Here is a 13,864-nt window from a genome sequence, read left to right on the forward strand (position 1 = left end):
AGCTTCTCTTAATGAGATCAGGGAGACAATCACGCAGCAGGCGGATCCACATCGACCCACACCAGAGTCCCAGAGCTCGGATTAACCAGCAGTGACTTTCAATGACTCACGACTTCACCTCCAACCACTTGGAGTCGAAGTTTAAAAAGATTAAAAATGATTTATTACCGTTACGTGTTGCAGCTTTATTTTAGTTTCTCAACTTTAATTTGTTCATTCGTTGTTGAGGTACTCTTAATCTTTTAAATAAAAATGTTCTATTGTGACTTTTGTGTCAATAAGTAAGTAAGTAAGTAATATTTATTTATATAGCGCTTTTCCAGACCAGGGTCACAAAGCGCTTAAACAATCAAAACAATACTCAAAAAAGCATATACTTTAAAGATCAAGATACTACTGAGAACAACACAGGAGTTCCAAAAAAACAAAGAAAAAGCCTGAACAAATAGAAACAATGAGGACAGAAGGAATGAAAAAAAGCCCTAATTTGATTTGAAAATAAAATACGGGAAACTCTATTTATACCATTTTTTTTGTAAGTACAAGAGGGAACTATATTTAAAAGTAATATTCCATGTTTTTTTAATTCAAATGTCAATGTTCTAGTATGAATTTGAATATCTTAAATGTACGAACAAAACAATATGAGAATAAAATATATATAAATATATTTTCCTTTTGTTCCCATTTTAAGGAACACAAAGTGTTCGAAGATCGTTCATAGTTGTGGAGAAAGAAATAGAAAAAAAGGTAAGAAAACAAAAATATGTAGAGAAGAAGGTAAAAATTTCAAAATGAGAATTTGATAGTTATATAAATTTAGTTTATCGTTATTTTTCTTTTTATTCTCAATTTACATCAATACATTTACGCATCAATACATGCCAAAGGTTTGAAACACATGTCAAAACGATCTTTAAAAAGCAGCAGAAAAATGTCTTCTTGATGTTTAGTGGTTTTAAAAGTCAAAAGGGTTTGAAAAAAACTACATTCAAATCCTTTAATGTCACCCGAGTGACATCTGCAATTCAAGTTTATGTTTAGAAATCTAAAAAATAATGGGTTAAATTGTCCCTAAACCTGTTGCTATGAAAGTGGAGTTTTTTCTCCAGTTGTTTTTTAACTTTAAATCGTATTAAGAAACCTTGAATTTGAATTTATTTCAATTAAACTTGGCTTAAAATTAATTTCTCTGACTTGTTAATATTTTTCAGATGTTTCAACTTTAGCGTTTGTTAGTACAGATTGCAAAATAAAAGAGTTTAAATATACTTGTCTCATAAACGCACCATATAATCGATCGCTCATAAAAGCACCTACAGTCACTTTCCTCGACTAAGTTGGTGAGAACACACCTTTAATTTGCTCTCCTTTAAAGATTCCTCTTCCTTCTTCTCATCTTGCATCCCCCCTTCCCACCTCACTCTCCTCTCCACCTCCCTTCATCTCTCCATCACTCGAACACCTGACGATGACGCCTGAGGCTCCAACACACATTGACGAAGACCCTCCGCGGCCATTAAAATCTTCGGCCCACTTCACTGCATCTGCTCGCATCAATCGATGATATGAATAAAAAGAGAGAGCGCTCGCTTCGCTCCTGATAAGATGGGAACATAAATAATGATTCTTCTTCCACCTCCTGCCAAGAGGAGTCGCCCCTGGACTGCTGAGTCCGAGGGCCTCGTCCCCGTCTACTTTCTCATTAATGAGTAATCCGTTTAAAAACCCTTATTGTCCTCGGCTGCCTCCTCAGCATGTTTCCTTTCACTCCGAGTCATGTTCCCTCCCTCGTTCTCCTTCTTTCTTCTCCTCTTTTATGACCACGCTTCATTACCACCACTGCCCTCTCCGTCGGCCCTCGTCCTCCCGGCAGCCTGTTAAAGTTCCATTAAAGGAGCCGATGTTGCCTCAGAGATGAGACTCTTTTATTTTGTCTCCCAAGTTCAGCTGCAGTTTTTCTGAGCCAGATTGATGAGGCGAAGGATTTTCACTCGTGTGCATATAGTTATAGGTTAACACGATTCAGCAGACGCCCACTCTTCTTTTTTTCTGCAGTGTGCAGGTTTTTTTTTTTTTTTTGACAAGCCTTCTAGAAATACTTTGACTACTTGGTATGACCTGGATTCAGCAATCGAAAGAAGCAAAAAATATATAGTTTCTCTCGGTCTTGGAGGTCAAAGGTGGGGTAGATATTCTTCAAAATGTTTTTCGATTCAATAGTCCTTTCATAGGCGCCTTAATCTAGTTAGCATTTGAGTGCTAACTTCGGTAATCTTGGTTTAAAGACGTGTTTTTTAGGATAAAAGTCCTGGAGTCTTAAGAGCTCAAACTAAAATCATCAAAACCCTCCATCCTGGTTCTGCTTGGTCGCCCAGAAGGTACTATGAGGAGGCTCGGGTGGGGGTTCCCAAAAACCATTATCGTGTGACCTAGGACCCCCTTTGAAATACCCCCTTTTTTGACCATTTTTCTTTTAGCTATTAAGCCATACTTGAAGTGTCGCCTCATACTCTTGATGGCTATGAAATCTTATTTTTTTAGTAGCAGAATATTCCAGGGCAGATGCTCCTTTATCTTCTCAGGAAACTGTCCATGTCGTGCTTAGCTAGCTACAAGCTACTCGGTTACGAACCTGGTTGACCCGTAAACTTGAGATCCAAGATCAAGGATTGTTGTTGTTCAGTGTAAAAGGTTAAAAAAAAAAGCATTTTATTTTATATTAGGTCAAATTATATTCACTACCATTCTATTACAAAAAAGATTCTAGGCGCCCCCTGGCGGCCAGTTCTTTGAAAACCTCTGGTCTAAGGCCATTAGTGTTTCCAGTGCCTCTATTCATATATTTGAAGATTTGTCAAATCGCTGCTGTTAAAAAAGTTTAATAAAAAATGTTGCCACCTGTTACGGCATTAAGCTAATAACGGTATTTCAAAAGCTCAAAAATGCACCAAATTATTCAGCTAAAATATATTTGCAATTGTATTCCGTTTAAAATAGTGTGTTTAAATGAGCAGGTTAGTGGAGGATTGTGTTCTTTTACTTGTTTCTGGTTTAAATATTGGTTTGGTGACAATAAAAAAAAATTGGTTTCAATTTTGATGTTTTCTTCCGACACTGGTTTCTAGAGCTTGGATTGTTCACCGATCCATAGCATTAGCATTGTATCCTCCACTAACAAAATAGCTGCAAAACATAGTTTAAAACTTTTTGGGGGGGAATTGATGGTAGGACGAAGAATATTTAGCTTGTTTAAATGTGGTCATGTTCTGAAAGTGGATCTCTGGACCAGTTTGGTTTTTTTAACCACTTTCTGTAACTTTTTGGGCACATTAAATATTCATACTTTGCTTTTTCAAATGCTGAAAAAGCTATCCTGGTTTATAGAGACAGTAAATGTAGGGCAACTTATTTTTTTTCCTTTTTTTAAATTAAAGAATATTTGCAATTTCTACTTTAATGATAAATCACCGACGCTTCCTTATGACCACCGTTTATTAGAAATGATAGAAACTCTGACATGCAAGTTTTGGATCCAATGCTATAATAGTCATGCTTCCCACTGGGTTGAAAAAATGCTTTTTTCCAACAGCATTCACTTTTGAAACAGTGATGTAAAATAAATCCGGCTTTAAGGGGTTAAACACACCCTTAGTCAAACGATTAACTGATCGAAGCTCAAACTAGGAGAATGGATTGTTCGTCTGACTCGATCAAAATTGTGCTTCCAGCGTGTTTTTTTCCGATGCTTCTCTCAGAGGAAGTCTTTGGACAAGGCTTCTCCGAAGTTGGGGGCGGCCATCATGATGGCGATGGTGCAGACGATGTTGAAGACGCTGAACCCCACGAAACACAGGCGGTCGACGACGGCGGCGGCGAACTGCCACTGCTCCACGACGCTGAGCTGCCGGTCCTGCTCGCGGACGCGCTCCACCAGGAACTGGACCTCGGCCAGCAGAGCCTGCAGCTGGTTGTCGACGGCGACGCCTCGGAGCAGACCGGAGTGAGCGTTGGCGACGTTGGCCCGACCGGCCCCGGCCACGGAGTCCACGCCGCTGGGCCCCGAAGACGTCGTGGCCGCGTCCGACTCCGGGGAAATCGGAGCCTCCGGCGCCGGGCTTCCGAATTTCGCCGCGGATACGATATGATGGTCTGGTGTGTCCGAACCTCCCGCCGCTCCCCCTTCCCCGTCTCCCCCAAACTGTCCACCGCTGCCTCTTCTGAAACCGATCCTGCTCCTCTGAGACGGATCCAAGTCCACGGTGGTCTGGAAGCCCATGTACGGAAGGTGGCCGTTGACTTGAGCGGAACTGGGAAGGGTTTTGGAGTTCCCTCCGGGGTGCATGGGGTGACTGAGCTGAGCCAGGCTGGCGTGCAGGTAGGTGAAACTTTGGGGGAGGATGGACGGTACCGGGGTGTGTATGGAGGTGGTGGTGGCGGTGGTGGTGGGAGACGACAGCGTCTTGCTCTGGGAGTCCACCTGACTGTTGGTGTGGTCTCCTCCGTCTCCGGGACGTTTCATCCGCAGGAACCAAGGAACCCACTGGAGCAGGACCAGGTTCACCTGTCGGAAGATGTAGGTTTGAATACAGTGGTCCCTCGTTTATCGGGGGGTTACGTTCTAAACCAATGCTGTGTCTCAAATCGCATACTTCTCTTAGTATACTAGAAGTTAGTATGCATCAGGATAGTGTACATACTAACTAGTACGCAAATTCTCCACAGATAGTATGTCTCAAATCAAACACTGCTGCTACACACTAACCAGAAATTAAGCGACAGCTTCTTCTTCTGCTTCTATTTAACGATGTTGCAACCAGCTGTTTGAACGCTATCGCCAGGAGTTTTGCAACTTTAAAATAAAGAAATAAAGAAAAAATATGAGAATCAAAATATTTGCGAAATATTTAAGCTGGTATCAGCACCGAAGACGTGTCATCCTCCTACTGCTGCTGAAAATACACCTGTACATATATGAATATATATATATGCATATATATGACGTAACTTCTCTTTACAACGTCACTAAGATGGCAGCAGTTTAGGGTGGTTAGTGTCCATCGATCTATACTCAGTTTTGTGGGCGTGTTAGTACGCCAATTTAATGTGCGTGGCGCACTAAATTTCGCATACTAAGAATTGAGACGCACTTACGCACTAAAAATACTAACTTTGAGTACGCAAGTATGCGATTTGAGACACAGCACAATTTTAGTAAAGTAGTGACCAGTAGTTTTCACATGATTTCATTGAAAAATATTAGAACTTCTATATGAAGTGGCATCTCTTTGAACAACCCTCTCAGTAACAATGACCTGCACAGCGCTTATAGTGCTTTGCCGCCCAGTCAATCGTAGCCATCGATCACTTTTGACATGGCAACATGGACCTATATTTTAAATAGAGTATCTCAAGGACCATTTAGCTACACTAAATAGATATGTTTGTAGTAGGGAATCATGGGAGTTAAATGTTTTGTTGGCACCATAAGTTAGATAGGTGCGGTAATTAGCAAGTCCCACTACGTTTTGTGTTACCTTTTAACACCTTTTGTGTTACCTTTCTCTGCTCTTCAAGAAGATAGAATTAAAGTCAAAAGGTTTTGATCCAAAACTTGGACACTGTCCTGTGTCTTCAGCCTGCCTGACCCTGCAACCGACCTCATCTTCTGTTCTGTATCCCTGCAATGCAAACACCTGAAACCTCCCAAAAAAACATTTTGTCGATTTCATAAAGCATTTTTCGGAGGATTAGACCGCAGCACAAATTAGGATTTAATTGTTAGAACAGTGTAATTACTTTAAAAAATAAAATGAACTGAACTGAACATTGCCATGGAAACTGGAGCGGATTTTTTATATTTCTGGTGTTTAAAATAAATGATTTCGATTTTATTTATTTGCCATTAACTTATACAAATGTTCACAGCATCTTTTTATTTTTGGTTTTGCAATGAAACCTCCTAGCCACTAAATGGCAGCGGTCTTTACATCCAAATGACCTACAAAATCCCGCAAGATCACGATGATGACTGAGGACGAGAGGATACAGTCGACCCCAGCAGCTTTTAAAGCTGATGTTTGGACATATTTTGGTTTCAAAACAAATGAAAGCAGTTACGACTTCGTCAAGAGTCATGTGGTCTGTAAATACTGCAACACCAGAGTCAAGTACTCGACAATAATACGCATATATCCTTGTTACTACAGTATCACGATATATTGTATTGTTGACCCTGGATCGTGATATGCATCGTATTGCCATATTGTTGTCAATACACACCCCTAGTTATGAGGGTTTTTCTCTTCCTTGAAGCTCTAAAAACTGCTTCCGACATTATGGAAATAAATGCAACTGCCATCTCCGACCCACTTCCGAGAAGCCGTTAAGCAGTCGTATTGTGATCACGCCGATTAGCGCAATGTTATGTATCAAAAAGGACCTTAAAATATTCATATTTTTGAGCATAGACTGTTCCAAATAACTTTCATCAGAAGAAAAAGTTAAAATTATTGCTGCTGTGTTGCATCACAACATATGTCGATGATTCATCAACAGATTCAAGTGCGTCATCGCTTCCCTCCTCTCGACACGGATCCCACAACAAGCCCCGCGAGGTCATCAAGAAGGCGGTCGTGACGAGAGAGAAAACCCACCCAGCGAGGGATGTGTCCGTTGTTGGGGTTGTGGTGATGGAACTGGAGCACGAGGACCGTGGCCACCACCGACATCCCCACGATCACCATGGTGCTGGCGAAGTACTGGCCAATCAGAGGCACCGAGTCCGAAGTGGCGGGCATGATCTCCGCCACCATCAGCATGAAGACGGTCAGCGAGAGCAGCACCGTGATGCCTGGAAGCGAGTCGCAGAAAAAAAAAGGATGTTTATGCAACAGCAGAGACGGAGAACGCTTAGTATTCCGTGCTCGCCGTCTCTCCTCACTCATCCGTCTTTGGTGACACTTCAAAAAAAAGCTCATTTAGTTTCTCGTCTTTCCCCCAAATCTACCCTTTCTCTGTCTATTATTCTCTCCATCGCCGGCTGATTCCCTTTACCATCGCGATGACAAAGTGTCGCTTTCAGTTCTTCTTTTCTTTTTTTTGTTCAGATCCTCACCTAAACTGATCTTCTCTCCGGAGTTTGCCGGCAGAAGAAAGACCAGCAGGGTCATGGAGGACAGGAGGACGCAGGGGATGAGGAGATTGAGGGCGTAGAAGAGGGTCCTCCTCCGTAGGGTCACTATGAACGTGACGTCCGGGTACGGCTCGGCGCAGCAGTCGTAGAAGACCTCGTGGCGGTCGCCAGGGACCTCTGGAGGGTCGACGGAGGGTTTTTGCAGAAGAAAACATGTTCAAGCGTCGACGTTTCAAACTTGCTTGACTAGAACTTCTTTGTCAGCGTTTTTTAAATGCCACAAGTATGTGTGAGTAGAGAGTTGTTGTTTTATTAATTTATTCTTGTGTTATCTCTGGGTCAAGGTGTCCCGAAAACAAATGTGTTTGTGGTATCCCCTTGTATTGTCTCTGGCTCAAAATGAACGACCTGCACCACTGCATATGTATTTATGGAAGCCAGGGAGGTCGATCACTTTCACAAAGGGACAACACAAGGGATAGCCCAAACACATTTGTTTTTCAGGGCTTCTGGGCAGTTTGACCCAGAGATAACACAATGATGTCGGTGGTAATTTACAGATTTTAATATGTGTTCATGGAACGTTTCATGTGTGCAGAAGATGTTTTATTCGTCTTTTTAATATTTTGCCACACAGAGAAATGTTGTTTCTTTAATGAAGATGTCAATTTTTGCCAAACAATCAAAATTTGAATTTAAAATAAAATGTGCAAATGGATGCTGGAGATGTGGGTAGTTTAAAAGAAATCACATTTTCATGGGTGCTGGACAGGATTTAATTTTTTTCCAACCACATTATTAAGAAAAAACGACTTTTTTAATCTGAAAAATGTGTAAATTATTAATGAGTTTTAGCACAAGGTTTTTACATATGCAGGAGTTATTTTCATTGCTTTTGTCCCACACAATTAGGAAAATGGTGTCACAACACGATCTGGAGCTTATCATCCATGTGTTTGTTTCTTCTCGTTTAGACTATTGTAACAGTTTATTTTCGTGTCCAAACAAGAAGGATCTTTCCCGCCTGCAGTTGATCCAAAACTCTGCAGAAAGAATTCTGACCCGCTCTAGTAGGAGAACTCACATTTCCCCCGATCCTTAAAACTCTTCACTTATTATGAATTTAAGTGTGAGATTATGTTACATATATTCAAGAAAGGTTTTAATACATGTTTGTCCATCAGTTTAATATACAGTATATAGAAGAGAGAGTTAATTCAGTTAATAATGAATTTAAAACCGGTGCCCATAACTAGTACTTTGGAAACCTAGGATATGATGGTTCTAATCGGTGCAAATGTTCAATGAAAAACATGAAGTCAGGCCTTTCTCACCCAGCAAGTCCCACTCTCCGTTGGTCATGTAGCCCGACACGTCCGCCTCCTTCATCTGGATGTCCAACATCCAACCGTCGAACGTCCAGGAGCCGAACTTGAGCTCACATCGCTGGATGTCGAACGGGAACCACCTCACGTCGACGTGGCAGGAGCTGACGAAGATTCCTGAGGAATAAAAACCTTAGAGGCCTGAGGTTTTTTTTGTCCGAGTTCGTTCGGGTCTTACCTGGAGGCAGATACTCACAGAAGCCGCTGGAGTTCACGAGGACGTTGGTCTTAAACGTGGCGTCAAACTTGTCGTGAGCACTGGCATAGGAAGTCGTTCTGTGAGTTAGTTTTTTGGAGAATGTGTTTGATGGACAAGCACCTGTTGTAGAGCAGGATGTCGGGGGTCCACACTTGATCCGAAGTGAAGCGAAGGTTCTTGACGCCGGGGTACTCCGACTGGTTCCACTGCAGGTAGTGGTCGTACCACTGCTGGGAGAGAAGAACCAGTGTTTCTACTCTGAACCTGAAGCATGATCTTCATGATGGGGATCCAAGGATTCCTTTTAAAAGTGGAACGATCGAAGGGAAAACTATCATTTCATCGGGAATTCTTACCATCTGTAGCCAGGCGTTGGTGGTGAGAATCTGATTCTTTTCATCCTTTAACAAGAGAAACACTGTTAAGTGTTAAGATACTGGTTTTCGTGTTGGCGTGTCACACCGACCACGTCCATGACCTGCATCAGGGTGAAGGAGAACTGGACCGTGAGGGCCTGGGAGTCGTTGGCCACGGGCCTCTCCATGGGGTTGTAGTCCCGGAGCAGTTCCCGCAGCAGGAAGCGCTGATGTGGGCCCTGCAGTGATTCTAGGTTTTAGAGAGAAGATCAATATCCACATGAGATCCACTACAGTTCCCGGATGTCGTTTATTTCACTCTATAATTGATGCCTGCGGATTTTGGCTGGTGTCGCCTCAGTATTCGCCAAATGTGATTAATCAGGCGACGGTTATTCTTCCGGTTATTAGTGGTGCGGGAGAATTGTTCGCCAAGATTCCGACCTCCGTGCGGTGTTGAGCTCCGAATTAATAGAAATATTGATCAATTCTGCACTCAGGAAAGCCTTTATGGAGAGCGCAGACCTCTGCCAAGCAGCTCATTTCCACCAATATTGTGTTTTGTTTTACTCTTTATCACCCTATCTAGATAATGAAACACCATTTTAGCATTTGAAGCATGACTCATAGAAAATTAGTTAAATCAAACAGAAACTCATCACACAACATTCTGCAAAAAATCATTTAATCCAGATGGTTATCCTTTACATGGAAAACAGTTTCTTATCCAAATTTTTTTTTCAGTTATATGTGAACATCTGTCTGTTAGCATGTATAAATATATCTCATAGCATTCTTAACCCTTGTGATATATCAGGGTCAAGATGACCCTAAAGCCGAAAACCTTGACCTAGAGACAACACAAGGCATACAAAGAACACATTTGATTACAGGCCTTTGGGTTAACTGTTTTACTCTTTCTTTAGATTCGTGACAACAGTTGACATTTACTTTAAGATGAGAATTTCTTGATTGATTGATTGATTAGAACTATTCTTTCCCGAAGGAGATCTCCTGAGGAACCAATAAAGTTTTACCTTACCTTACCTTTGTCTTATTACTTATGGATGATTCTTTTATACTTTGTTATGTATTGAGGAAGCATTTCAAGGGGGTTTTTGGTTTGGTGACCCGATGATCTCACCTACTGTTGGCTCCATCTTGGAGCCCCTTTTAGGTTTGACACCGTATTCAGAAGTGGGTGGAATGTAGGGCTAGGTATTGATCAAAAATGTTCGATGCTTGCACCGAAACCAGTGCCTACTGGTTCCTGAAGAAACGTCATCAATAAGCTAATCTATAAATCACTTCACTGCAGACGAACGCCGCCACCATCTTTTTAATCACAGTTATAATGTGTAGATCTAAAAGTGAACCCGTCTGTAAACTAGATCAACCTCTGGGCACCGACACCGAAAAGACGAAGCATGTTTCAATACTCTGTACTAGCAAAGCATTTTCGGTCGACGCCTCCAAAGAACCGGAGTTCGTTACCCAGCCCTAGTGGAATGGTTTGTAAATTCAATTTTGGTCAGAGCTTTATTTGGGCTGTCCAATTAAAGCAAGAGCTGAGCTAAAAGGCAAAAGTCTGATTACAAATTAATGGTAACGACTAAAAGGCTACAGTTGTAGGTTAGTCATCCATTTGAGACTCAAACCATTGAGATCTTACTACCTGTTCTTTTTAATGTGCAATTAATTCACCAACTAGATTTGACTCTTCAATGTCTTATAGATAATTTTATGAACGTACTTCAATTACATTTCTTTTCTCCTCGTAACAGATTCCTACTTAAATGGAAATTGAACTCTGCCTTGCGTGAACTGCTGAAGGCGATGATGATGATATGTGGTGAGCGGGGGCAGGAGAGGACAGCCGATGCCTCGGATTCTAATCAATTGCATCGGTGATTGATCGCCGGGGAGGCGGCGGGAGTCTTTGCGCTCTCATAAAAAACGCCAGGAAATAGTGGAACCGTTAAACACAAGAGCACGAGGAGAGAGACGCACAACAGCACTCACTGCGATGAGAATTGGGGGGACGCTTCGATTTGCTCTTGATTCATTCTTCAGCAGGCAATTACTATATCTATCTATCTATCTATCTATCTATCTATCTATCTATCTATCTATCTATCTATCTATCTATCTATCTATCTATCTATCTATCTATCTATCTATCTATCTATCTATCTATCTATCTATCTATCTATCTATCTATCTATCTATCTATCTATCTATCTATCTATCTATCTATCTATCTATCTATCTATCGTATCTATCTATTCCATCCATCCATCCATCCATCCATCCATCCATCCATCCATCCATCCATCCATCCATCCATCCATCCATCCATCCATCCATCCATCCATCCATCCATCCATCCATCCATCCAGAAATGTATCTATCTTCCGATCCATCCATCCATCCATCCATCCATCCATCCATCCATCCATCCATCCATCCATCCATCCATCCATCCATCCATCCATCCATCCATCCATCCATCCATCCATCCATCCATCCATCCATCCATCCATCCATCCATCCATCCATCCATCCATCCATCCATCCATCCATCCATCCATCCATCCATCCATCCATCCATCCATCCATCCATCCATCCATCCATCCATCCATCCATCCATCCATCCATCCATCCATCCATCCATCCATCCATCCATCCATCCATCCATCCATCCATCCATCCATCCATCCATAAATCCATCCATCCATCCATCCATCTGTCTATCTAATCAGGAAAGTAGCTCAATCAATCCAGATGCAGTGGGAATGTGCTGACATCTGTTTTGTTTACCTTTCACTGCATCAAACAACATGTTCTCTGTGGCTCCGAAACTACAACTTTATGGAACACATGCACACGAGCAACACATCCAAAGTAAACTCACCGTGGAAGAAAAGCGTCTCCAGGAGCAGAAGCCACAGACTCGGAGCCCTCCTCATGCTGCATCCCTCTGTGGCACACTGGGGGGAGACCCACAGTGTGGAAGAGTAGGTTTGGAAGAGAGAAAAAAAAAGGAAAAAAAAAAGAGGAGGAAGTAGCGGAGGAGAGTGGAGGGTGGGAGAGATGCAGAGGAGCAAATGCTGGAGGAGCTGTTATCTGCGGGCGATCCCCACCAACAGCTGAGAATCAACCTTCATGCTTCATCACACTTGGATTCCTTCAGCTCAGCTCCTTATGCATGTGTGGGCAAAAAAAAAAAAAAGTTGGACATTGTTACATGTAAACTGTTTGGATGTCTACATGCTGCTTTATTTTGTATTATTGACTCAACTGTACAAACATAAACTTTGATCGACTCCTATGAGATAATGTTCATTCCATATTCATCTGTGCCTTAAATTGTTTTCCTTTTTTTTTTCCTTAAACTGCATGCTTGTTGGCTTTTAATAAACCTTTTTTTCAGTCTCAATTTATTTTTTATTTTCTTCAGCATGTCCACAGCAATAAACAATAATAAACAACAATAATAAAAAAAAACCATTTGAATACAAAGAATGCTACAGATGCCAATTTTAGCATTTTATTTTCCATTCATTGCATATTATATGTGTGTGTTACTTAAGTCGATCGTATATTGTGCAGTAGAGATTGTGGAAATTTGACATGATTCTTTTCCTCCAGTGCTGTCATGAGATTGTTTCTCGAGTTTTCCCTTCTCTATTTTTTGTGCTCTTAACCTTGTCATCCTTACCAGGAATTTTCCCTTCTCTATTTTTTGTGCTCTCAACCTTGTCATCCTTACCAGGAATTTAAAGAAATATCATGTCATGAATATTGTGTAACAGCAACATACTGTAAGTTGAATTGTCAGACATGTAAGTTATGAAGCACAAATGAACCAAATATAATAAATCTTACGTGATATATGTTCACTGCTGTTCATTTTTGAATTAAAACTCTAACCAAGACAGGCTAAATATATACATTATAAATTCTGAAATAACGCATTGGACTTAAAATGTTTCCCCATTTGTGAGATTTATCATCGTCGTTTCTATAAAACACGCACACAGTAATGGTTTAGTCACTGAGTTACAGGTTTATATAGCTTCGTGTGTGAAAATCAAAAGAAAAGGAAAGAAACGCTGACACTCACTGGACAAGCAAGGTTAGTGCAAGAACATGTCTGATGATTTCGGAATATATGTAGCCAGTACAAATATGTCATCATTGTGCATTTCTATTTCAGTCAAATACGTCCTGAAAATATAGTTTACAGCTGAAATTCAATTATTTATTTTTTTTATTATTACATATTTGTAACGTAAATATTTATTATTTACATTCATTCTCAATACGTTTAACTTAACTTTTTGTTATGTTGTTTTCTCTTAAATTACACAATATATTGCAGTAAATCATTATTTTTTATTTTATCTCATGCGTCATCACATATTTTTCTAAATATATTTCCATTCCTATAATCATCATTATTTATTTTAGTTGATTTCATTTCCTTTTTCCTGTTCGTGTGTTTCTCGTACGTTACATTTTTATAAAAACACATTGAATTAATTTTACATTCAAATTAATTATTTATTTTACAACTAAATTTAGGACTGAAATAAAATGTGAACTGTTTCTTGTCTTTTAAATACTTTTTTTTAATGGAAAATATCAGATTGACTGATCAAGGAAATAACGTATATTACACAGAATAAAATACGTTCGTAATAGTATTATTATTTAGTAGTAAATATTGGATTAGGTTTAACGATATAAACATGCGACGGTCTTGCTCGCTCGGTCGCAGGAGAG

General features: G+C 40.6%; 1 protein-coding gene across 3 annotated transcripts; it reads right to left on the reverse strand.

The window, feature by feature from the left end:
• Nucleotides 1-3,515: 3,515 nt before the first annotated feature.
• LOC148062549 (neuronal acetylcholine receptor subunit alpha-7-like) lies at nt 3,516-12,099 on the reverse strand. 3 transcript variants are annotated; one of them, XM_087812097.1, is made up of 9 exons: nt 11,991-12,099; nt 9,186-9,325; nt 9,076-9,120; nt 8,840-8,946; nt 8,699-8,778; nt 8,470-8,637; nt 7,118-7,312; nt 6,657-6,853; nt 3,516-4,564 (listed from the first exon to the last, which is right to left on the reverse strand). In XM_087812097.1, exons 1-9 carry the CDS (start codon nt 12,043-12,045, stop codon nt 3,755-3,757), a joined length of 1,797 nt encoding a protein of 598 aa, XP_087668223.1. In that variant the 5' UTR covers nt 12,046-12,099; the 3' UTR covers nt 3,516-3,754. The 3 variants fall into 3 exon arrangements, with proteins under 3 accessions (XP_087668223.1, XP_087668222.1, XP_087668224.1); XM_087812096.1 differs by having other exon boundaries at nt 8,840-8,949; XM_087812098.1 differs by having other exon boundaries at nt 8,840-8,949; nt 9,186-9,314; nt 11,991-12,078.
• Between the last annotated feature and the right edge of the window lie 1,765 nt (nt 12,100-13,864).

Source organism: Callionymus lyra, chromosome 17 (assembly GCF_982586985.1).
Source record: "Callionymus lyra chromosome 17, fCalLyr1.hap1.1, whole genome shotgun sequence".
Lineage (NCBI taxonomy): Eukaryota > Metazoa > Chordata > Actinopteri > Syngnathiformes > Callionymidae > Callionymus > Callionymus lyra.

What these genes read in the sequence shown, in the direction of transcription:
- LOC148062549 (XM_087812096.1), bottom strand. Translation starts at nt 12,045, where the DNA reads ATGAGGAGGGCTCCGAGTCTGTGGCTTCTGCTCCTGGAGACGCTTTTC. An exon ending in TGATGCAGGTCATGGACGTG is followed by an intron (nt 9,121 to 9,185) that starts GTCGGTGTGACA and finishes CTCTTGTTAAAG; the next exon opens with GATGAAAAGAATCAGATTCT. An exon ending in CGGAGAGAAGATCAGTTTAG is followed by an intron (nt 6,854 to 7,117) that starts GTGAGGATCTGA and finishes ACTCGCTTCCAG; the next exon opens with GCATCACGGTGCTGCTCTCG.